We start from the raw sequence: 25564 nt of genomic DNA on the forward strand, positions 1-25564 counted from the left end.
AGATGTACCATAATTACATATATTTTGTCAATTCCTCTTACTCATCTTTGGCTGTTAGCATGTACTCATTACTCATCGTTGGGTGGTTCAAGATTAATCTATTCAAATAAACAAGTTAAGGTCAAAAGTAATCAAAAAGTAGTCAATTAAACAACCTACATCACATCACCCCCATCCTGAAATCTCTTCACTGGCTCCCTGTCCCGCTCAGAATTGAATATATGGTTTCCCTCCTCACCCACCAGTGTAAAAAAGCTTTTCACTGAATGTATTTTATAGGTTTTCCTTTTAACTATTTATTGATCTTGATTTTTTAATTATATTGCTATATGCTCTGTAGCACTTTGAGATTGCTGTAATGTAAAGTGCAATACAAACCAAATGTATTATTATTATGTAATAGTTACGTAACTAACTAGTTTTCATCATGTAATTTGTATTCAGTAATTGACTACAATATAGGTAATCTACCCAGCACCGACTCTGATGTAGTTACTGTTGTATTAATGTGGAATGAGAATACTGTACAGTACGTATATTTCAGAGGTGTCCAATCCGTTCTGCCCAAACACACCTGCCTGAAGTTTCTGGTAATAAACTAAAGTAGCTGCTTCAAGTGTGTAAAGTTAGGGTTGGGGCACAAATTTGTGGGACAGTGGTCTTCCGGAGCAGGATTGGACACCCCAGCAGACATACTGTATACTTTCCTTAAACTAAATTTCTTATTCCCAATTTCTATTTCCTGAAAAGCCTGTTTTCTGTTAATCTGTCATTATCTCATGAAGGCCCATCCCTATTTCAAGGCTATAAAATAGGCACTGAAACATCATTACATCCTCCTAATCAAAGATGGATCTGCAACTCTCAGTTGTTCTTCTGTTCGTCCTATTCACTGGAGGTACAAAGACAAATTGCTTGTTTTATTTTTATATATTACATCCAAATCCAGATCATTGGATATCTCTCACTGTTTTATTCGTAAAGGACACTCTCTCAGCTGTTATGAATGCATTGTGACGGGTTCTTGTGCAGAACAACAGGTAACAACGTGCACTGAACCTTACTCGACGTGCATCAGTTCAACATTAGCACAAATTGGTAAGTCCAGCAGTGTGTGTGTGTGTGTGTGTGGGTTTGTGTATGTGTGTGTGTGTGTGTGTGTGTGTGTGTGTGTGTGTGTGTGTGTGTGTGTGTGTGTGTGTGTGTGTGTGTGTGTGTGTGTGTGTGTGTGTGTGTGTGTGTGTGTGTGTGTGTGTGTGTGTGTGTGTTTAAGATTTATGATTGCAAGCATAGAATCTTATATACAAATTTCTGCTACTTAATAAATTGAAAAGTTTGTAAATTTGGTCTTTTCTCTTGACTTCTGTTTTGCAGCTGTGATTAGAAAGACATACACTTTTTCTGTTTTAAATAAATTGTATACATGCAGTCATCATTCCTGTATCATTTGTTTTTTAGAAGGCAATCCTATTAAAGTGAAAGGTTGTCTTCCATCAAATGTCTGTCTATACCCAAGCTTCAGCAGTGCAGATGTCTCTCTTTTCTGCTGTAACACAGACCTTTGTAATGCCAAAGATGCAGGTATTGTACTTATCTGACCATATGCAAATTACTTTTTTTTTTAGTCAACTGTCATTTTACCGTAGAACATTCAATCAGAAAAGCAAGTGTAGGAATTGATTGAATGGAGTGACTTTGTTTCATTAGATATCTTATTTTAAACAGAGCTTTCTGGAGATTCCAATCCAATCCTAACATCAATCCCCCCAATATCTTCAATGTCCCCAATATCCCCAACATCTTCAATGTCCCCAATATCCCCAACATCTTCAATGTCCCCAATATCCCCAACATCTTCAATGTCTCCAATCCACCCATCCCCAATGGAAAGAGATGTTACCATTGTAATGGGCAGAGCTGCTTAAACATAATGGACTGTTCAGGGAGTCAAGACCGCTGCATTGAAGGAACAGGTGAGGATCTGGAAAAATAAGATTAAAGTAATTATCTTTATATCTTCGTCGTTGGTGGGTCTTATTTTTGAACATTTGATACAGTTCACATATACTAATGGCCAGCTTAGACAGTGGTTTTTATGTTACGTTCATTCATGACTCAACTTCTGTTTTCTTTCTTTTCTGAAGCAACTTTCAATGGTCAGACATTTCCTATAAACGGCTGTGCCAATAAAGCGGCTTGTGAAAGTGTTGCGAGCTTCTGGTGTTGTGAGGGGAACCTGTGTAACGGGGCTCAGAGTGTCACCCAGAGCGTCCTGTTCCTCTGCTGTTCTCTGCTCTCCTACTTCCTCATGCACTGAATACAGCAGATCTTCACAATCACATTCTACAATCACACACACAGCACTGAATACATATTTATTCTCTGTACTATCTTTAGTGTTCTGATGTAATGAACAGAAAAGTATACTAGACATTCAAAATGCAATAATAGTTCAAAAGAATATAAGAAATTATAGTCTGCTCCGATAAAATTTCCACTCCAATAAAACCTAAATGTTCCTTCACTTAAAAGAGCTTATTTATCATAGAGACAATTCCTTTCAATATCAGTAATATGTAAATAGTATCACAGAGTCACAGTTGTCACCTATAGCGTGGGAGCGACAGTGGGCAATCGAGAACCATCTTTATTACAGGGACTTCAATCTTGTCACCTTAACCTTTGACGGTTCTTATTTGAAAGAACATCAAGGATGTGGGACACAGAGAATATTCTCAGACCATGGGGTGTCTCAACTTAATTCACATACAGACCACAGCTGTTGCAACAAGAGCAACTTCTTTTACATTAAGACCAGGATAAAAGGTTTAGGATTTGTGATGTTCTGGGTTCATTCTGATGCCGGTGAACCCAAGATGCTTTGTGTACCTTGCCACTGCTATGCTGTAATAAACTTCATTTTTTTAGATCTTCGACATCCACTTCATTTTTTCTTACAAGAAAGAGCAAAAATTGTTTTTCTTTAAAAAAAGGTAATAAATCATCATTATCGTCCAGAAGAAACAGGTACTGTATGATCATTATCAGTGCTGGGTTCTTGAAATACACCTCTGGTGCAACTCAGACACATCATCAGTGATGTATCCTGGGTTCATTGGGTGTTTCGGGTCTCACAACATCTTACACCCTCGCCCAGGTGACCCAGCCAGGGTTGATCAGACCCTTGTGTGATCCACGGATTGCCCCGCTTGAACACCAGCCATCTTGACGCCTTTTCGGCGGCGTCCGTGATATTCTTGACGGCAAATTTTAGATGGTTACTGATTCCAAATTACATGACAAAAAAATTTGTTAATAATGTAGATTACTCAGGTTATGTATTCTGACTACTTTGATTACTTTTGACCCAACTCGCTTATCACATTGATTTGAATATGAATCTTGTATGAAATTGATATAAATTTACAGACAGAAAGAAAGTATTTTCCATTCTTTGTTATCAACAACATTATGGCCCGGTTTTAGACAGGGTTTAGATTAAGCCATGATGAGGCCTTAGATCAATTAGGACATACTGTATAAGTAGCTTTTATAAACGTGCCTTAGAAAAAAAAAACATTACTGGTGTAAATTTACTTCCTTTTTATTCACATCATATATTTTTAAACAATTACTTTATTGTGTAATACTGTAATAGGATTGTAGATTCAAGAAGTTGCCATCTAAAGTATAAGCATGTTTATTTTAAGGATTTTTTTCTAATTTATTTCTAATTTATTAAATATTGATTAAAACATATATAAAGTGTAAATATATATATAAATATATCGGCCATCGGCCACCCTGCATCAAAAATAACAATATCGGTCAATCACTAGCATCCATTAGCCGAGCTCTAGCGTGAATGACTGATATAACATAAACGTTGGTAAAATGCTTGCTTCATGCTTAATCTTTCCTCAAAGTAGTGAGAACGACAGACCGTCTGCATTAATCGACACAGTTTTAGGTAATAGCGCCCCCACAACTGATTAGCATAAGTATTTCAGTATAAGACAGTGATCATGTGAGTTAACCAGTTAGCAGGAGACCAACACAATAAGGGATATAGAGGAACAAGAGGGATATAGGCCTGTAGGCCAGAGATTTGGGACAATGGGGGAAATTGTGATGGTCTGATTGGTCAGTTTTGAATATCTCACACCTAGGTGCTAGTCACATGGTCGGGGGAAATGACAAAACAAGATTGTAACTGTTCTTCTGTCTCTTTGCTGGGGATGCTGAGCGGGTCTTGAGAGAGGCTCTCTGCCCCTCTCTCTCTCTCTCTTTCTATTTCTCTCTCTCAGGTAACATTTTACATTTATGCTGGGTACAAATGGTTTAAAATTCTCATTACATCCATGTTGTAACTATTTAAGTGTAAACATAACCTTATTGCACATTGAACCTTTTTTAATTCATGGAGTCGGATTAAACCGAGATAATTGCATATCAGAACATGTGTCTTATTTAACCAAAATTCCTTTAAAACGCTGGAAAGACTTGAACAAGCGCGTCCTTCACTGGCTGTTCGAGAAACCGGAAGTTGGGCCGAATAGCCGGCTTTTACAGTGGTGACCCCGACGTGATCTCAGATGGATTTCGCGAGCAAAGATCTTTCCAGCAAAAATGGAATCTAAAATCAACACAGAGGTTTGAACATCTTCTCTTTCTTCCGCCGCTGTGGTAAGTTCAACTTTTTCTACCTTTTTAGAAGTGTTGAGAAAATGTTTGCATTGTTACGGGTCGGAAGGCTCTTTGTCTAGAAACACGCGTGAGGACTTGCAGCGGCAGCGCATCAGATGAAGAATGAAAACACTTGTATAGATTTGAAAGATCTCCTTGTTTGCCTAAGCAACAAGAAACGAAACCTAAGATTGGAATAATATCTTCCAAATAATGAATAACTCGACGAAGAACCGAAAAAATAAAGCCTAAAAGTTATAAAATCAGCCGCATGTTTTTTACCATTTGCATTGGCTTGTAAACAAACCAGCAACACAAAGAGAATGAGCAAACAACAGAAATAAAAATCTAAGTTTGTAAACGATCGAAAAATGCGTGATTTTATAAATAAAAAGGCAGGTCGATGAATTGTTTATGAAAAGCAAAGAAAGTTTGGAAAAACAGGATGATATTATTTACAGGCTAGAAATCAATCTAAAGGCTAAGCTAAATGCTATTGTCCATGCTGCTTCCAAACGCTTAACTCTTTGTGCCTCCGGCCCACTGGTAGGCCCAAAGTCACATTGAAAACATTAATATTCTATACTAAATCTAAACTAATCTTGACAAACTCTATATTACATTTGAAAGCTTGAACTTTAACACAGATGAGATTAAAAAGCATGCAATAATTCTGTTAATTTTCAAATTTGAAATTGTGCTTAACACATATGATCATAGAACACAATTTAGTCGTTTGTGCAACAATGTGCACATAGGCTAAATTTAAGTTTATTCTTTAAACACAGGATTGCTTTACTGTAAGTGTAGTTAGAACACTTAGGTAAAGGCTGTAGATATTCTCTAGGTCAGGTGTCCTGTGTAGAACTGAATTAAACACGTGTGTCTATGCTTAATTTGTTTGTATCCTCGGTGGAAAGAAAGAAAAACTCCACGCGAAGGAGCATAGAATTGCCATGTGGCTATAATGTGATTCACAATGAATTTGAAAATCAAAAACAGCGAACGCGCATCTTATTAATCCTGAAACAACAAAACACTCATATTCAAAGTTCCAGAGAACGTCGCGCACATTAGGGTTCAGTAACTCTGAATCTTGAACAAAATTTATGCATTGTTACGTTTGAATTCATTCTAAATGACTCCGAGATTGTTTTTTTCCCCAAATAGATTAACGGATTCGTATGTTACCACAATGTCGAGTCAGAGATTAGCGACGGCTAAAACACTGATATCAGAAGCTCGCAGGCTGCTTGGGTGAGAGGATGAGTGAGTCCGACTAGGACCAGCTAGAGGCTGGTCGATTAATCTAGCTTGGACGCTTCCAACGACCTCTGTTCTAATTTAATGTTACTTTATGTAAGTGCACGTGAAAGATCACGGGCTTGGCCAATCCAAAGCCATTAAAGAGAAGTAAAGTTAATCTACTGGCATCTTTGATGGTGGCCAAAACCTACTGAAGTAAAACGGTTAAGTTAAGTTCCATGAGGGACACCCCGAGAGAGGGCTACTGAATATATCTTTGATTGTTGCGTGTAGGGATTACGGCAAAATCCTAGATATGTAGCCATTGCCTCAGCTTGTGATCTTCAGGACTGACCACTTGTGCCGGAGACCTACTGGGTAAGGAACTCGAAGCGACATAGTTTCCTGGTCCAAGCGGGTAAAATATTATTAAAGAGTCAAAAGAGAATAATTAAACATTAAAATGGTAATTTTGCTTTCACATAGTCCTCAAAGAGACTAAAAATGAAAGAATAGGCATTTGAAATATAAAAAGAGAAAATGATTTTGTCAGCCCGCCTGAACCAAAGATCTTTTCATAATCAAATGTATTGACACGAGAACGTACAGAGAAAGGGCCGGATAAAAAGAATCGCCTTTTGAAAAAAACGAATACTTTGACAACGAAGTTGTTCCAGAGACTCTTCAGAGACCAGAAATAATATTATTTACCTTATATTCTTTTCAATATAACATAATGGTATTATAACTCGAATTCTAATATACATTGTGTTATAATCGCCAAGCAGCCCTGGATTCATTGGAAAAGTGTGACATCAGTCTTATAATTAGATTCTATTGGCCTGTTAACCAGTGACAAAAGGGCAGAGGATGTGCTTTTACGTTTGCAAATAAGTGTGGCACAGGTAACTGCCAAATAAAACTGAATCTGATCAGAGAAGTAAATTTATGAGGTGGGTGTGAAATGCTAAACAGCAGACAGATACCACAGTTTCTTGCAGGTCAAAAAATATCTGCACTAACCGAATGTGTGAATGACACCATAAAACAGGCAACACCGATCCAGGTGAACAAATTTCTGCCCACAGATCTGATTGTAATGAGAGCAACTTAAAATGACAATATGAGTGATAAAAACTTAGATGAATCCAGAAGATTTCCCCAGCAGAACTGGGATCTCTAATGCGCATGACACAAGCAGACTGTGAAGGGAGGCTGAACTGCAAGAGCAGCTTTAGGTGTCACACACTGTCCTGAAACAACAGCAACAATTTAGACCTGGTCAATGAAACTCGGTTTCATGTGAAAACAGGAATTAAAAATTTGAAACTGTTGAAAATATCTGAATTAACTGTGGTTCTCTGCATTTGTTTCTGTCTCAGGTTTAACACTGGAATCCCTCGGAAGATGGACGCCAGGACGGGCCGGACTCCACCTGCACCAAAGCAGGACAGCGGGATTGTAGAATATAACCTGAGACTCGAGAGATGGGTGAAAAGACAACTCAAGAGGCCACTCACACATCACAGTAACACACTACTGCATAACTATGGCCTCCCAGTTAGAACTGGATCTAAATTTACAACACAATTGTCATATTTGATTCCACCCATCTCTTAGGCATGAACACTGAACACACACCTCCATTACCGCTGAACACTACACATAAGATAAAGATGGCATAGAGACCAAAAGTGACACTTCACTAATGATCTATTGTCCATCATCACACTGAACAGATTCAGACAGCTTCACACACATAGGATGGCAAGGCTGATCCCATGATGACAGTACACTCTACCAACTCATGGGAAAACACTGTAACGTACACATGAATGGCTACAGTCACAAATTGATAATACAAATTCTAAAGCAGAGGCAGACCTACTATTAAAATTCAAAAATGTTTAACTGATTGTTATTGGTGTGGTTGGAAAATCATAGGGCCCATGATTTCTCAACAATGCCTCTAATAACAGACACATTATAAAAACAAACTAGATCTGAAGTGTGAACGCTTCAATCAATTACAAAAAATTACAATTCAATCCTGTCATCGACTGTGACTTAGCCAGCAACACACACAAACACACACACACACACACACCAAAACACACACACACACACACCAAAACACACACAGACACACACACACACACACACACAAACACAAACACAAACACACAAAAACACAAAAACACACAAAAACACCAAACTGTTGAATGACTAAACACACACAAACACTCACTGTTACAAGGAATGAACGATCTCCATTCTTGTATTATGCCAAAGCCACTCGGAATAGGTGGCTTGCATTGGAAGATTACTGAACAAACAATGATTATTATATATGTATTTCTTCATGATTTTTGATTGAATATTATTATTGATATTACGTGAAATATTGTTGCATATACCTTGCATATTTGTATTTTGACCATTTGACCTACAACAATGTTTTTGGACATTGATTAAATTGAATCTCTGCGTTTGGGTTACAAACCAGCATTGTTGTTTTGTTGTGATGAAATTTATTTGAGTGTTTCTTGAAACAGTGTAAGAACTTGTTGATCTTCTTTTGTCCTCCCTTGACCATGTTTCTAAATACATCAATTTAAGGGCCTTTTGCCAGAGACAAATTTGAATCTGACCATATCAACCCGTTGACCAATGACAAATGCCATGTGTCTACTTTTGCTGTTTGTTGTATTGGACGCTCTTTTAAATCACAGGATCACTGCTACCGAAGTTCATGTCCTGGTTCAGAAAGAGACAGCTGCCAGATTGCTGTCCCACTCGTTTGCTCCCAGATTCAGTGCCTGTTCTTGTGTGACGAGTGTGTGACGGATGAATTGCACATCTATGAACGGTGAAAGACCATTTGATGGAGTCTCCTCATGCAGGGCTGGATGGTGAACAAAGACTGAACACTGACAAACTGTTATTGCTACAAAGCCTGGACGAAAAGTCTGAAGATGCAACTGCACACAACAGAAAGCATGTCTCTCTGCATTGTGCCACCTTTATTCCATGTGTATTGCCAATGGTGCCAAACGGCGGACTGTAAGGTTGGAAATAATCCAAGATTATTTCCAACCAACAAAGACATTTGCTTTTCTCTCAGACATGTCCAGCACAGCGGTGCTAAGAGGGATATAGGCCTGTAGGCCAGAGATTTGGGACAATGGGGGAAATTGTGATGGTCTGATTGGTCAGTTTTGAATATCTCACACCTAGGTGTTAGTCACATGGCCGGGGGAAATGACAAAACAAGATTGAAACTGTTCTTCTGGCTTTTTGCTCTGGATGCTGGGCTGGTGTTGAGAGAGTCTCTCTCTTTCTCTCTCTCTCTCTATCTCTCTTTCTCTCTCTTTCTATTTCTCTCTCTCAGGTAACATTTTACATTTATGCTGGGTACAAATGGTTTAAATTCAAATGTTGTAACTATTTAAGTGTAAACATAACCTTATTGCACATTGAACCTTTTTTAATTCATGGAGTCAGATTAAAACGAGATAATTGCATATGAGAACATGTGTCTTATTTAACCAAAATTCCTTTAAAACGCTGGAAAGACTTGAACACGCGCTTCCTTCACCGGCTGTTCAAGAAACCAGAAATTGGACCGAATAGCCGGCTTTTACAGTGCCTGTGCTGCATAGTGTTATTAGGCTTGTTCGACTTCATGCAGCTCTGCTGCGCAGACCGATTGGCGGCTGACTAAGCAGTGCATGCCGGTTAGAGATTTTGACTTGATACAGATAAAGATTCGTTCACTCTGATGAACGAGAGAGTCAGTGACTGATCCGAACGGCCCATCACTAGCCATGCAAGGCCTCGTTTACACTGTCAGTGAATTGTGACCCAATTGACCCAAAATCTGAAATTAAATCTGTTCATTATATAAAGTGATCTGGGGCCTCATTTATAAAACTGTGTGTAGGGCGCGCTTGACAGGGCATAGCAGAGAGAGAGAGAGAGAGAGAGCCCCGGCCGCGCGTGCGCACTCACCCGAGCGCTGTCTGCTCTCTCTCTCTCCCTCACGCATATTAATCAAAATCAATTAATACGATGGTGTCGAGAAAAAAAACCTCCAGTGATTAAATGTTTTCTGTGTTGACAAATCTTGTGCGATATCCTAAACTGCCGAATTCATTGCTGGTTTTTTCTGTTTAGCTACATTTCATGGTGTGACACTTCTCTTCATTATGCACCATAATGACGTCACGTAAGCGTGCTCCGGCACGAATGCTGAAACCCTATGTGAGTGCAGGCCAGAGGGGGAGTGGGGAGGGGGGACAATCGTACTCGGGCCCGGTTCATGACAACCGTGCCTAGAGTGAGTACACCCTAAGAGTCAAAATTTAACACACATCAATCAGATCCTTCAATAGATAGCCTAGATAAAAGGGCCCGAATCAGTTTATTGAGTTTTGGAACAATAGATCCAGAAAGACATGAAGAAAGAAGTCGAGGAGGGATAGGAGGAGGAAAGGTAAGGGGAAGGGCAAGAAGACAAGTGGTCTCGGATGAAATTCAAGCCACTCTAGTTGACCATGTCCTTGCCCATGGTATGACTATGAGGGAGGCTGGGCTATGATAAGGCAAAATTTGAGACACTTCACCGTCACCTCCATCAGAAGCTTCAGGGAGGTGTGCTGGCAAACAAAATTCTATCACTGAATAAGAGGCAAACATTTCCCATTGTCTTTGATAAGGTTTATTTTCTAGCAAGAAAACGCCAGCAGTCGTACAGTCACACAGAGTGTCTGCAGAGTGTGACAGTGAAATATAAGATATTCTTCATCCTGCCTCCTTTTCATCATGGTTTTATAAATTATATATATGAGGATGATGAAGTAAGTTTTGTTGGAAATATCCATGAATTAAATAAATATAATCAATCAATCAATCAATCAATCAATATTTTATCCTTTCGTGGAGGCCCTCCTGTCACGACCAACACTCTTTACCATTCCAATACAATTCCATATTTGAATAAGGTTTGTGTGTGCTCTATTACTGTCATATGATGGTCACACACATATCTTACGTAAGTAAATATAAAATAAAAAGTACTTTTACAAGAGTACATGAATGAATAAAAATATGCCAATGTATCCATTGGTTGTGTCTTTTGTGTTCATCATGTGAAAAGTTTGTGAGGAGGGGAACCACGAGCAACATAACTTACCAGTTATGGAAATGTTGTTTTGAATTTATTGCACCAGTGTGTAAGACTATGTTGTAGTGTGTTTGATTTTGATGGCTTGTGTGTCCAGTCTGAGGACAAAGTTTGGTTTTTCAGCAAGAGTAAATGGTTTTGAGTGTAGAGCTTCATTTTGACCTGAAAATAGGATGTTTGGGGAATTGGGTGAGACGTTATGGATTTGTGTTTAGTGTTTTGAGAATATGAGGCATAGTTTCAAGAAATGTGTTTAAGCAATCGAGAAAAACTGTAAGACAGTGACTTACTGCCACCTACTGGCGGGTTTAGTTGCATATTTAAAGTACCCTTGAATTAAAATGTTAAAATTATAAATCATTTCATATTTAAATATTGAATACCTTTATTTATGCAATTGCAAATTAAGTGTAAATATAGTAATGCCAGTTTGGATGCATTACTGTGCATTAATTGTGTCACATTACTGTCACCTCTGCACTGCGAGGATAGATTTTAATTTAATTATTTAATTTGACAGTGGTACTGTGTTATTCTAATAGAATTTATTTGAATGTTAGAATTTGACATAAAAGGTGATGCATACCTCTAAATACGTTTAGAAATAATTTCCATATTTAGGTGAAAATGCCCCTGGAAATCAATTTAAGGTGGTAAATATTGCCCCTTAATAAAAAATTTAATTTCAGTCACTACTGTAAACTGACCACTGCATAGTTAAATATAATATATTGTTAAATAGAATATCTTTGTGAGTCTGCTATCAACAACAGGCCTAAACCAGCCATGGTACCAGCACAAAATCAGTAAAATACCATCTAATTATTATCAACAAAACTTTGAAAATATCAAGATATATTTTTGTTAATATTGCACACTCCTAATGTACGGTATTAATTTTGATTTCTTCGGGTCTTAAAAAGGTCTTAAAAAGTCTTAAACTTGACTTTAAAAAATTTGCAGATACCCTGAATATAGGCTACCATGTTACACTGACTGTTCACAGCATTATAGTTGAGACATTTTTTTCCTCTAGAATAATTGAAGTAGCTGAAAAAGGCTCCTGAAATATTTCCAAATGAATCAATATCGAAGCAAAGCTAATGGAGATCGGAAGTTTATCAAAACAAGAGCTTGTCTGAATCGAATTGTGAAATTTGGATCAATATCAAGAGCTAGACCTTTATAACATGATGTATGCGGTTAAACTGTACACCTCTTCTGATAGCTATAGTTTACACACTTAAAACGAAAAGTATTGAGCAAAAGTAGGCCTATTCAGCAAAATATATATTTTTATTTAGTGGAAATTTAATTTGTAGGACAAATGCAAAACATAAGGTGAATTATGTTCTTATAAAAGATGAAAATGTTCCTTTTTGAATAATTAAATAATGATCACTTGTTTCTTCTGGACATGATGATGATTTAATCTATTTTTTAATTTAAGAAAAAAAAAAATATCGCACTTTCTTTTGAACTTTTTACATCATGAAGATTTAAAAATGAACCCTGAAATTAGGTGATGAATACATACATTTTCCTGTATAAATTCAGTTTATCACATCTAAACACAATCTAGTACAGAAAAACACAAGCTATATATTCAGTGCAGTGTGTGTGATTGTAGAATGTGAAGATCTGCTGTATTCAGTGCATGAGGAAGTAGGAGAGCAGAGAACAGCAGAGGAACAGGACGCTCTGGGTGACACTCTGAGCCCCGTTACACAGGTTCCCCGCACAACATGAGACGCTCTCAACATTAGGAATAAATGTGGAGTCACAAATAGATTTAGACACACAGCCTTTTACATCAATTGACTGGTCTCCAACAATCCCTGATGAAGAGAAAGAGAACAAAGGTTGAATTAGTCTAAGCTGAACATTATGTGATCTGTATCAAATATTTAAATTGATGGTGGAGAAACAAAAATAACAACAATCTTCGTCCTTTTCTTCTCACCTTTTGCTTTAATGCAGCGATCTTCAGTCCCTGAACAACTCACTGTGTTTGAGCAGTTATGTCCATCACAAGAGAAACATTTCATTCCATTGGGGATGTTAGGGGGATCTACAGGAGGAAAACATGTATTAGTTTAATTTTTTTTTTTTTTTTTTGTATAAAATATAATCTAATGAAACAACACTCCTTTAGCTACTCCATTCAGTCAGTTCACCACAGACAAGCCTCACCCTGCTTTTTATTTCCTGATTGAATGTCCTTTGGAAGTCAAATTAATGTTGACTTTAAGGAAGATAGAGTGGTAGATTTTTTCTTCTTTTACACCTGACTTAAGTTTAGGGTCTCGCCTACAATCGACGTCCCTGACCGTCTACAATCGACGTTAGTTTCCTTTATCTTGGTCTCGACTACAATCCCGACTAGCGTCCCGGTTCAATAATCTTTATACTAGCGTCTCCTCATCGACGTGTACGAGTTGCCAAAATCGTATGAATTCATGACCTACCCCTGACCCCGCCCCTACACCTACCCATCACGTGGGTTTAGACAAATCGTACAAATTCGTACGAGTGAGGTCGTACAAATTCGTACGAATTAGCCACCTTTTAATCACTCGAATTGGTCGTGATATAGCATTGACCTCTCAGACAAATTTCAGAGAGAATCCCACCCACAAATAGTAATACAACCGTTTTTATAGAATATGAGCATATGAATATTGTTCCTGCAAAAATAAATATTAGTTAAAATTCTATCACAATTTGCACAAGGTCAGTAAAGTACAATACCTGGAGCATCTTGGACGTTACACTGGTCTGTGTTACAGCAGGAAGAAGAGATCTTTGAAATGCCGAAGTTCATGGACCCACTTCGACAGTCAACAGCACAATCTTTCATCTTTATATTTACACTAATTTGGCCTAAAATATGAATGATACAGAAAATAAAAGTACATGTTATTTTGATGGAATAATTATAAATATTAAAAAAAAAGTTTTTTTTATACAATTGCCATTGTTAACAAAACAATCGGAGAGAAAACAAATTAAACAGCAGAAATTAATTTAATATTCAGTGATTGATCATATGCGTACGCGTGCATGATACGCACTTTATGGAATGTAATACGCACGCTCTCCCCACCCCTAATCCTACCCAAGGGTTTTCAGTGCGTAGCATATGCACGCAAAAAAAAAAACATTTTTGGTCCATAAATGTTAGGCTATGAGAAGTAATATTTGTGGTATAAATACACACTTTCATGAGATCGTGTTGCAGCGATTTAGTAAATTCTGCCAAGAAAAGAGTCACAGTTATATGAGAAGTTACATTTACACCACTCGATCTGTCATACTCGTCTTCCTACCTTGTGATGCCACTGTTAAACTGATGCACTTGGAAGATCCACTGGGACATGTTTTTAACTTCTGATCCGCACAAGAATCCCTCAGACCCGCACACTCATAACAGCTGAAAGAGTGTCCTTTAGTAAGAAAACAGAGAGACAGTGATAGAGAGATCCAATGAAATATATATATATATACATCACAAACACTTTTTGTCTTCGTACCTGCAGTGAAGAGAATGAACAGAAGAAAAACTGAGATTTGCAGATCCATCTTTGATCAGGAGGAGAATGAAACATCATGCCTGTTTCGGAGCTCATTTTATAGCTTATCACAAGAGGAGGATCTTCATGGGAAAATAAGAGTGGAGAAGCAGAAACGATTACACAATTGACTTAATTTAAGGAAATTACAAGCACTTTGCAGGTCTACATAAACCAACCTTCATAGTTCACCCAAAGATCATTCACTCGTCCTCATGTCATTCAAAACCTGTATGACGTTTTTCATCAGCAGAAAATGTTCTAGAAGAAAGTAAAATGTCTTCTTGTGTTCTGCAGAAGAAAGAAAATCATATATAATTTGGCTTTAGGGATTTGTGGCCATTTGGTGAGGAGGATGGAAAGTTATTCAGAAACCAGTATAAACATTAAAGGATTGAAATAGCTGCAGTTACAGTAAGTAGTATATGACCATATATGACATTAAACGCCCTATCAAACATGACCATAAGTTTGATTTCCTCTGAAATCAGGAACAATCAGACTTGAGGCATTGTGAAACACAAAAACAGCATTTAATGACACACCACGGCTTCATCAATTTCATCACATTTTCAAGCACATGACTAAAAGAACTAATCCGGGCATTTCCCAAGCTTCATGTCATCTGGGATGCTGGAGCCTATTGGGTAAACTTTCTTTTTCTTTCTCTGTTAATGTCTTATTTGAAGTTTTTAACAAAAAAGCAAGAGGATGAAAGCAAGAACAATAGCCATACTTCAAAATAAATACAAACCAATTAAAGGACAGTGCAACATAAATAAAGCACTGAAAAAAAGGGTTTAAAAATTGATTCTTCTCAGACTCTATTTGTATAACGTGAGATATTTCTATTACAATATTCATTTATATAAATGTATATACATATATATATTTGCAAGGATCATAGAATGATTATATATTTCTCTGCAAGAGCAACATCATTTGTGTGAAAATATGTGGTAAACTCTTCTGGGAATAGTGAAATTCAACATGCAAATGCGTATTGTAGTGACAACAATACAAATGTATTTTTTATTCAGACCTAATGAATTGTTAGCGCTGAAGAAAGATGGTCTGAGGCAAATGTTGATGAAAGTAAATAAATAGTCTTTTTTTTTGTGATGACCTCCATAAATCTGCAACATTTCAATGATTTATACATTTTAGATCAGATGATCTCAATCAACCTTTTGTCATTGCATTCAATATTACATTGCGACAAACATGTTTAAAGAAGTATGGTTGTGGTTTCCTTTTTTAGTTACTTGTTTTGCAAGAGAAAAAAATCCATTGACCACTGAATGTTTTAACAAATTGTTGTTTGCTGATTGTTATTCAGTCAAACCACAGTAGAATGAATCGAAAAGCTTATGACATCAACATTTACACTGTTCTCAAAATAGTTAACACAATGATCTGAACGCTTTGTAATTGTCCTAAACAGCTTTATTTCATGCAAATTACAAATCACATTCTCAAATGTTTTCACATTAGTTCTAACAGCCAACCAAAACTTTAATATATCAGGGAAAAACAATTGCAGCTCTTTTTATGTGTTTAAATCACAATAATTTGTGCACCATTTTTCCAAACACAACAAAAAAACTGTTATTTGTTAAATATTCTTAGTTGCACTTTGTCCTCAATTAGCCCCAAATAAATATCTGCTGAGTTACCGTAATACACACAAAACAGGGAATGCGAATTTCCTAATTGTTTACACAGCTATCTCAATTCCAAACACTATAAAAGGGGAAAGGAATAATGACAAACAAAAAGAGGAATGGGAAAAGGAAGACATGTAAGAGTAAAAGATTTTGGAGAGGATAGAGGAAGGGTAATATTGAGAGGGAGAGGAACAGTGGAGGAGGTAGAAAGAGATGAGGGGAAAGGAAGAGGAGATGGAGCAAGAAGAGTTGAGGATTTAGGAGAAGCAAGAAGAGCTGTGGATGTAGAAAGAGGGAGAAGTGGAGGGCAATGGTACTGTATTAGTGGAAAGAGCAAGAGAAAAAAATATAAGAAGACATGGCTAGAGGGGAAGGGAAGAGAAAGGTGTAAGAGGAGGGAGGAGAGATAGAAGGATGGGGTACAGACGCGTTTCAGATTAAATCAGAGCTGCCCTAATTGACGACGGTCTTTCCTTGAGAGAAGCTGGACAGAGAGTCCAGGCCAATATAAACATCGTGCCACAGTCAATGTCCCTGGACAACAAGCTGCAGTCCACTGGTGTTGTGGCACTCGCCGCTGCCTTGGAGCCGCACAACCCAGAAAGGCTTCTACATTTTATAAACTCCCTCAATGAAATCCACTTTCCGCAGCATGGGTGATCAGGAGCAAATTGTGCGAAATTGTTTGGGACTATTCACAATTTCACCATTCAGCAAGAGTGGTTTGTGCATCTCCCACATTTCAGGATGGTGTTCCTCCCAGCATATTCTGCTCTTGGAGATGGAAAGTGCATGATCTCATTCTCAACCTTTACAACCAAGTAAGTCTTCTTCAAGCGATAGAAGAGGCCTGTGGAGAAGTTGAGGCCCACGGATGGATCCAGCATTCAAGGCTTTTTTCCCCACGATCCATGACTCGTGAAAATATACACTGTGATGTTGATGAATTCTTTGACCAGATGTAAATGAGAGGCAAGATCTATAAAGTTCAGATTGCAGTACATTTATTTACAAAAATTCATCATTATACAACTAACTCGTCATTAAGGAACTTTGAAGAACACAATTACAGAACATGAAAAACATATTTTCATTAATGTATTTATGTCTATACTGAATTTACCATCAAATCAACAGAGAACATTTGTAGTTTTGATGTTACTATTTATTTATGAGAAATCATTATTAGAATAAAATGCAGTGCTTCATTATGCAGAGAATACTGAAATATTTTGTCAACATAAGAGTGTGTTTAGTTTGCTGTGTTAATTGTTTTGACACCAAGTACATTTGGTCAAAATTGTGTCAAATAGATTGATAAAAACTGTAATATACAAATTTGAAACAAATATACTCCATCATCATGAGACGAAGAAAAAATTATATCCAAATAATTAGACGGTTCAAAACACAAACATTTATTTCATACACAGAAAATGAGATCTCAATAACATATGACATTGAACTTTGAATATCCAAAAACAAATATCAAAATCAAAACAAAAATGGGGCACAAAAGCAAGCATCTGCAATGGCCATCAGTCCCTGGCCTGAACCCTATAGAAGATGAGTGGAGAACTGAAGAGAAGAAGCGCCAACATGGATCTGGGAATCTGCAGGATCTGGAGAGATTCTGTGTGGAGGAATGGTCTCTGATCTCTGGTCAGGTGTTCTCCAAACTCATCCGGCATTATAGGAGAAAACTCGGAGCTGTTATCTTGAAAAAAGGAGGTTGCAAACATATTTAATAAAAGGGGGCAAATAATTGTTCCCAACGTGTTTTGGAGAAAAACATTCATTTCATAATGTGATTTCCCCCCCCACTTTCAATTATTTTACTTCAATGAAAGGTTAGTTTTTTTTTTAAATATAATATCAAAAGGATTAACAATGCAGATTTATTTTTTACAGCCATCTTTGATCATATTTATTACCAAGGGGGCAAATAATTATGAACAGCACTGTATTTGTTCCATACACCCACAAAAGTATTACTTCTCTAAGGTACTAAAATGCTCCTTTTATGGGCTGAGAAGGTTCCAGAGACACGTTGTTGATGTTTTACTTATTTGGTCAGTGTGGCTTATAACTATAAAGCATGTTTTCTTTAGTTCAGCTTGTAGTTTTTTGGCCTTTCAGTTTTAATGATAATGGTAATGTTTTGAGTTTTTACAGGCTTTCTTTTTTTACATACAAAACAAATCCACTGCGTGTTTTGATGTACAGTAGCCTAACAAATTACAAATATAGGTGTAGTCCTAAACAAGAATATCTGTCACCTGCTGATAAATGATGATAAATACGGTTTTATATTTTATTTAAATTACAGTTTTTGACACATTTCAAAAGTAAAGTAGGCTACATGTTCCCAATAATATTAATTTAGCAACGCATCAGAAATGTCGAATCAAATACACAGGTTTCTTGTATACAAACAATACCGGATGCGCGCGCATCCAAGAGGCAGTTATGCCGAGTTCTGTAAAAGAACATTGTAATTAACGTAGATTTCGCATTGTTTGTACATTCTTGTTGACTCAATAATAAACTGCAATTTCAGAGTTGGATCTGTTTGCTTGTGTTTCATTTGCATATTAATATAACATTATGTAAAACGTTAGTTACTTGACTAGAATGAAATTGTCCAACTAAGTTTGCGAATCATAAAAACCTGACATACCCTATGCATTTAGGCTAGTTTACAGCACAACAGCTCCGCGTCATCTCTGCTTCTGCCGTAAAGACTGTTGCTTTCTGCCTCTTAGATGCGCGCGCATCTGTGTGATGACGTTGCACAGAAGCCCGTGTATAGTAGTCACACTCACATGGTATTTCAAAGGGCTGGCAAATTATTATTATTATTATCATTATTATTATTATCATGGACAATTCGATAGCCTAGTAGTCGGTTCTTAAAAGCTGTGGATCGTTTTGGGTTTTTTTTAAATAATATTTTATTTGCAAAATACAACCCTGGTTCTGATTTAGATGAATCATGTTATTACCATTCTTGTCCTCTAGATGTCACTCTCTTATCTACGTTGCGCGAAGATACAAGTGAACCGTTCAACTCTCCCTTTTACGATTTAATATGGCACAGAATAAACATAAATGAACATCAGAAGGTGTGTTTAAAGATAGGCTACAGTTGCTGCTATTTAAATATTTTCAAAAGCAAAGCGAATGGAGATTCAGAATCAAAACAAGACCTTGTGAATCTGATTGAATCGTGAAATCTGGATCAGACCTTCATCGCATGATGTATTACAGTTAAACTTTTACCTCTTCTGCTAGCTAGTTAAACACACTTAAAACAAAAATTATTGAGCAATATGTTAGGTCTAAACGGGTCAGCATTTGTTTTTGTTTTTTGCATTAAGGGGAAATTTTATTTGTTGTAAGGCTCCTTTAAGAGAGGGCCTGCTGAACTGTTATGTTACGCCGATTGGTGAAAAGACATTTATTCCTGTTTATCTGTTATATTTGCTGCAGAAGTTACATTGAGGTGTTAGTCATTGGACTACCAGTAAGCCCGTTTACTTATGTTTGTGTTTATAGAGATCGGTATTGAGATATTTATAACTAGCCTACGTCACACTGTCCAGACCTGGGGCCTCATTTATAACCGTTGCGTACGCACAAAACAGGCCCTGAAAGAGGCGTACGCCACTTCCGACGCATAAGTTGTGATTTATAAAAACAAACTTGACGGGAAAATGTGCGCACCTGCACGCAAACTCTGACCCATGCGTACGAACGTTTTGGAGACGGAGCAGTTTGGCGACACCGATGGTGAGCCGGAGTTAAATGTCTTTTTTTGTCACTTTTAGACAGAAAATCTAAATAAATGTATACATATAGGCTACAGAAAGATAATACAAATATAATTTCACTCACAAAGCCTATCACTTGAAGCAAATATCCACATCTTAAATGTCCGCGCCAGCGAGCGCGTTGGGCCGTTTAGTGAAACTGACGCATATCTAACGGCAGATGTAAAACTGTAAATCTTCATTATGAGTCCTAATCATAAATAGGCTACAGTGCGTGTTCACAATAACAGTTTAAACAAAATAATGATTTTAAACTATGTTTTACTTCTGATATAAACATTTTTATGCCACTCTTAAAGGAGTTAAACACTTAAAGTTAATATATATATATATATATATATATATATATATATATATATATATATATATATATATATATATTCAATAAATAGCCTATACATATTTGTTGTGGATGTGGATGCAATGCTTTTGAACACTTTTCCTTTGGCATGCTGTGTTTTAATGTTTTAACTACAGAGATAATTGCTTATCATGATAATAGCAGATTGTGGAAATATAATGCACAACAAGGTCTATCTGTTTCCATTACAAATATAAATCAATTAAAAATACTATTTGGCCAGTGGGATGTAATGTAATGTGACGGCACATCCGTATTTCATATTTTCCTAATATCTTTATCTTGTACCGTTAAACATGTTATCACGTGGATGAATAATCATATGTAAATGATATGCAGATCAGGATATGCATAGTAAAACTAGGCGTTGTTAGCTCCATATATGGTTATTTCGGGGAGGAGACGCATGTGCGCACAATCTCCCGCGGAGTGGGATTTATAAAGTGAATTCTGCGCAGGTTCTGGCGTACGCACGGTTTTATAAGTCAGAATATTTTTTTGCGCACGCCATTTTTGGCTTTCGGGCGCATGCACACTTTTAGTAAACTGACGCACAGTTTTATAAATGAGGCCCCTGGGGGGATCCTTAGCCTACTAAAGGATCCTTAGCCTACTAAAAGTGTAGGCCTACGTGCGCCCGAAAGCCAAAAATGGCGTACGCAAAAAAATATTCAGACTTATAAAACCGTGCGTACGCCAGAACCTGCGCAGGATTCACTTTATAAATCCCACTCCACGGAAGATTGTGCGCACATGCGTCTCCTCCCCGAAATAACCATATATGGAGCTAACAACGCCTAGTTTTACTATGCGTAGACTTAGACTTTTTCTACTTCCTGCTCAGCTACTGTTCGGACGCTCTTGCTTACTGCTCCGCGCTTTGCTCTATCGCTTTTATATTTTTTATATTTTATCTTCTTTTATCAACTAATTTTAACCTCAGCAAATCAGCACAGTGCTCAAACGCTTGGATTACTACAAAAAAGCTGAATTATTTTATTCGACCAGCCTCCCACTGAAAGCTTACATTCCGGGGAAGAGAAAACACAACTGCATAAGGATAAGAGAAAATGCCTCTTCTGGAATCTACTTGCTGCACTAACTGCCACAGACTTTTGCAAAGGATTGCAGTTCTTGAAACAAAGTTATTTGCGGGACCACCAAACCAGACGGAACACACAACAGAGCTCCGTCATGGACGCCCTCAGCATACCGGTGAGTGCCATGAATCTACTGCTCCTCCACAGGCCATACTGAGTGTAGAGAAACAACCCGATCGACTTACAAATCGATGGCACACACAGGGAGCGAGACCCAAAGGCACTCGAGACATCAGATTGTCACGAGTATCACATATTGCCGCAATAGCATCCTCTACCCCAGATACGGCTCTGACAAGGATTGCAAACACTGGTCTCCTACCACCGCCTATACATCTTGAGAACAGATTTGAAGTATTAATGAATGTAAATGAGGAATCTCCAAACGTGATGAATGTGATCGAACACAGACTGGATAAGCCAGTAGCTAACACTGATGCTAACTTGCGCTCAAGGTCGAGCAGACAGCGGCACACAGCTCAGAGCACAGCCGAGCACACGACTCTGATAGTGGGCGACTCCATTATCCGAAACACTAGTAGCAGGGATACAACTACGTGCTGCCTTACACAAGCAACAATTTCTGATGTAAACAGGGAACTTGAGAACATTCTGATGAAACATAAGACTGCAAATCGACTCATCATTCATGTGGGGAAAAATGATATTCATAAAGAGCAGTCAGAACTCCTTAAGAAGGATTTCAATGAACTTCTTGAAACACTTAAAAGACTGAAAGTACAAACATTCATCAGTGGACCACTCCCAGCAAGAGGAACAAACAGGTTTTCACGGTTGCTTGGGCTTAATACATGGCTCCAAAAAACCTGCAATATAAAAGGAGTGAACTTTATTGACAACTTCAATCTTTTCTGGAGTCAGAGGCAACTGTTCCAACAGGACGGCCTCCACCCAAACAAACTTGGTTCAAGAGTGCTAAAGGACAATATCTACTTCTCCCTCAATCATCCTTCTGCAGTGTGTGCCAATCCACTCAACCTGAATGGCACACACACACCTGGACACAGTATGAATGACCACAGGACTTCAATCCAGCACCTGAATGGACATGCGGTTGACACGTCACACAAGGACAATGATAACACCACTCAGCCACAACAACTTCTGCTCACGGACACAATCTCAGCTGAGCCCTGCCCACAGACAGACTGTGACATACTAGAACTGCTCCAAGATTCAACACCCAAGGACGACTTCCTGGAAAACAGCCAGGGAAACCAGGTCAGCATATTACAGCCTCCGATAACACCAGAACAACAACAGCCCCTCTCACCAGACACGCTATCTCTATCTCCAGCATCTCCACTTCTGTGCTTCTCAGAGAGAATGGAAAAACTGGTCTTTGCTGGAACCAAACTATCCCACTCTTTTGCAAGCCCACAGATATCAACCAAAAAACGACAGGCCCCAAAACCACCAAAGCCTGCGGGCCCCGCTCGCCCTCCCCCTCCTCCTGCAAGAGTTCTTCGGGCTCTGCCACAACGACAGGGCTCACACCCTCCTCCTTCTGCTCGAGGTGAACTAAAAACAACTGATACCAGCTCTCATTGATATGTGTCGGGTCCCCGCTATGATAACAGTAACTTTCTCAAATGTTTACAGAACAAGCGGGAACCCTGTGTGCCTGTATCTTTCTCTATTGCTGTTCGATTACATGATAGAAAGTCTAAGGCCTTCAAAAGCCGTACAGCAAACCCATCTAATCTGGTGCCTATTACACGCCAAACTAAGACTGCTGTGCGGACAAAAAGTAAGACTGTTAAGTTAGCACTCTTAAACATCTGCTCACTTAAAAATAAATCACTTCTAGTCAATGACTTAATAACCACATACAACCTGGATTTTATGTTTCTAAATGAAACTTGGCTAGAAGACAACTGCAGTGCAACTGTCCTAAATGAAACATCCCCTGATAACTATACTTTTATGAGTGTCTGCAGACCGGGTAGGAGAGGTGGGGGAGTAGCTGCTCTTTTTAAAGATGTCTATCCTTGTAAGCAAATATCATTTGGTAATTACCCGTCTTTTGAATATCTGGGTATTGTGTTAAAAGGTGCTCCACGCATTTTACTAATCATTGTTTACAGGCCTCCAAAATACTCTTCAGCCTTTGCTGAGGATTTTACAGAACTGTTATCAACCATTTCCTCAGAGTTTGACTGTTTTGCTATTGCCGGAGATTTCAACATCCACATAGACAATGCAGAAAACAATATGGCAAAAGAAATCAAAACTGTTTTAAAAACCTTTGATCTGACTCAGCATGTACATGGACCGACACACAATCGTGGACACACTCTAGATTTACTTATCAGTAAGGGTCTAAACATTTCATCGATTGTTATTAAGGATGTAGCACTGTCTGATCATTTCTGTATTTTCTTTGATATATTGATCTCTCCTGCCATTGAAGCTAGATCTGTGTCTGTCAAAAAGAGATGCTTAAATGAGAACACTAGTGTACTATTTATGAAGGCTATATCTTTAACACCAAGCATATCTGCTGACTCTGTTGATTTTCTCCTTGATTCTTTTAACTCAAAAGTTAAAAGTGTAATTGATGATATTGCTCCTGTGAAGGTCAGGAAGAGTGGTAGACAAAAGGCACCCTGGAGAAACTCAACAGCAGTGCAAAATATGAAAAGACAATGCAGAAAAGCAGAGCGCATGTGGCGGAAGACAAAACTTGTAGTCCATTATAACATCTACAAAGACACCATCCATGCTTTCAATATGGAACTAGGCAAAGCTAGACAGACTTTCTTCTCAAATATTATTAACAGCAACTTAAACAACACACGCACTCTTTTTGCTACTGTAGAGAGACTGACAAACCCCCCGAGCCAGATTCCCAGTGAAATGCTCTCAGACAGCAAGTGCAGTGAGTTCGCTTCTTTCTTCTCTGAGAAAATCAATAATATCAGAAAGGTGATCAGCACATCCCTGAGTTGCACTGGGGTCAGACAGATCAGACCACAACCTGAGAAAGTAGTTACTATGTCTGATTTCAAAGAAATTGATGGCAAAATCTTAGAAGAAACCGTACAGCACCTTAAAACATCAACCTGCGCCCTTGACGCTCTTCCCACATCTTTCTTCAAAAGTGTGTTAAACAGCTTAGAAGCAGATCTCCTAGAAGTGGTAAATGCCTCACTTCTCTCTGGAAGTTTTCCAAACTCCCTGAAAACTGCAGTTGTCAAACCCCTCCTAAAAAAGAGTAATCTTGATAAGACTATATTAAGCAATTATAGACCGATCTCAAATCTTCCTTTCATTGGCAAGATCATTGAAAAAGTTGTTTTCAATCAGCTGAACAAATTCTTAAGCTCGAATGGATACTTTGACAATTTTCAATCTGGTTTCCGATCGCATCACAGCACAGAGACAGCGCTCATAAAGATAATTAACGATATTCGCTTAAATACTGATACAGGCAAATTATCAGTGCTGGTACTACTCGACCTCAGTGCTGCATTTGACACTGTTGATCACAACATACTTCTTGACAGGCTGGAAAACTGGGTGGGGCTTTCTGGGATAGTCCTAAAATGGTTCAGGTCATACTTAGAAGCGAGAGGTTATTATGTGAGTATAGGAGACCATAAGTCTGAGTGGACATCCATGACATGCGGAGTTCCTCAAGGCTCAATTCTTGCGCCACTCCTATTCAACCTGTACATGCTTCCAATGAGCCAAATAATGAGAAAGAACCAAATTGCTTACCACAGCTATGCAGACGACACACAGATCTACTTAGCCCTATCGCCTAACGATTACAGCCCCATTGACTCCCTGTTCCAATGCATTGATGAAGTAAACAGTTGGATGTGCCAAAACTTTCTTCAGTTAAACAAAGACAAAACTGAAGTCATTGCGTTTGGAAACAAAGATGAA

General features: G+C 38.1%; 1 protein-coding gene and 1 long non-coding RNA gene across 2 annotated transcripts; one reads left to right on the forward strand and one right to left on the reverse strand.

Annotated features, from left to right (window-relative positions):
- The first annotated feature begins 848 nt into the window (after positions 1-848).
- Positions 849-2897, forward strand: LOC306984582. The gene is made up of 5 exons (XR_013794563.1): positions 849-898; positions 985-1098; positions 1459-1581; positions 1726-1973; positions 2145-2897. It is a non-coding gene; the product is annotated as an uncharacterized lncRNA (long non-coding RNA).
- A 9498-nt stretch (positions 2898-12395) lies between these two features.
- Positions 12396-14751, reverse strand: LOC306984870 (urokinase plasminogen activator surface receptor-like). Its single transcript, XM_079586576.1, has 5 exons — positions 14650-14751; positions 14446-14562; positions 13868-13999; positions 13080-13187; positions 12396-12954 (listed from the first exon to the last, which is right to left on the reverse strand). Exons 1-5 carry the CDS (start codon positions 14696-14698, stop codon positions 12767-12769), a joined length of 594 nt encoding a protein of 197 aa, XP_079442702.1. The 5' UTR covers positions 14699-14751; the 3' UTR covers positions 12396-12766.
- Between the last annotated feature and the right edge of the window lie 10813 nt (positions 14752-25564).

The sequence above is a fragment of the Phoxinus phoxinus genome, assembly GCF_949152265.1.
Source record: "Phoxinus phoxinus genome assembly, chromosome: 17".
Taxonomy (NCBI): domain Eukaryota; kingdom Metazoa; phylum Chordata; class Actinopteri; order Cypriniformes; family Leuciscidae; genus Phoxinus; species Phoxinus phoxinus.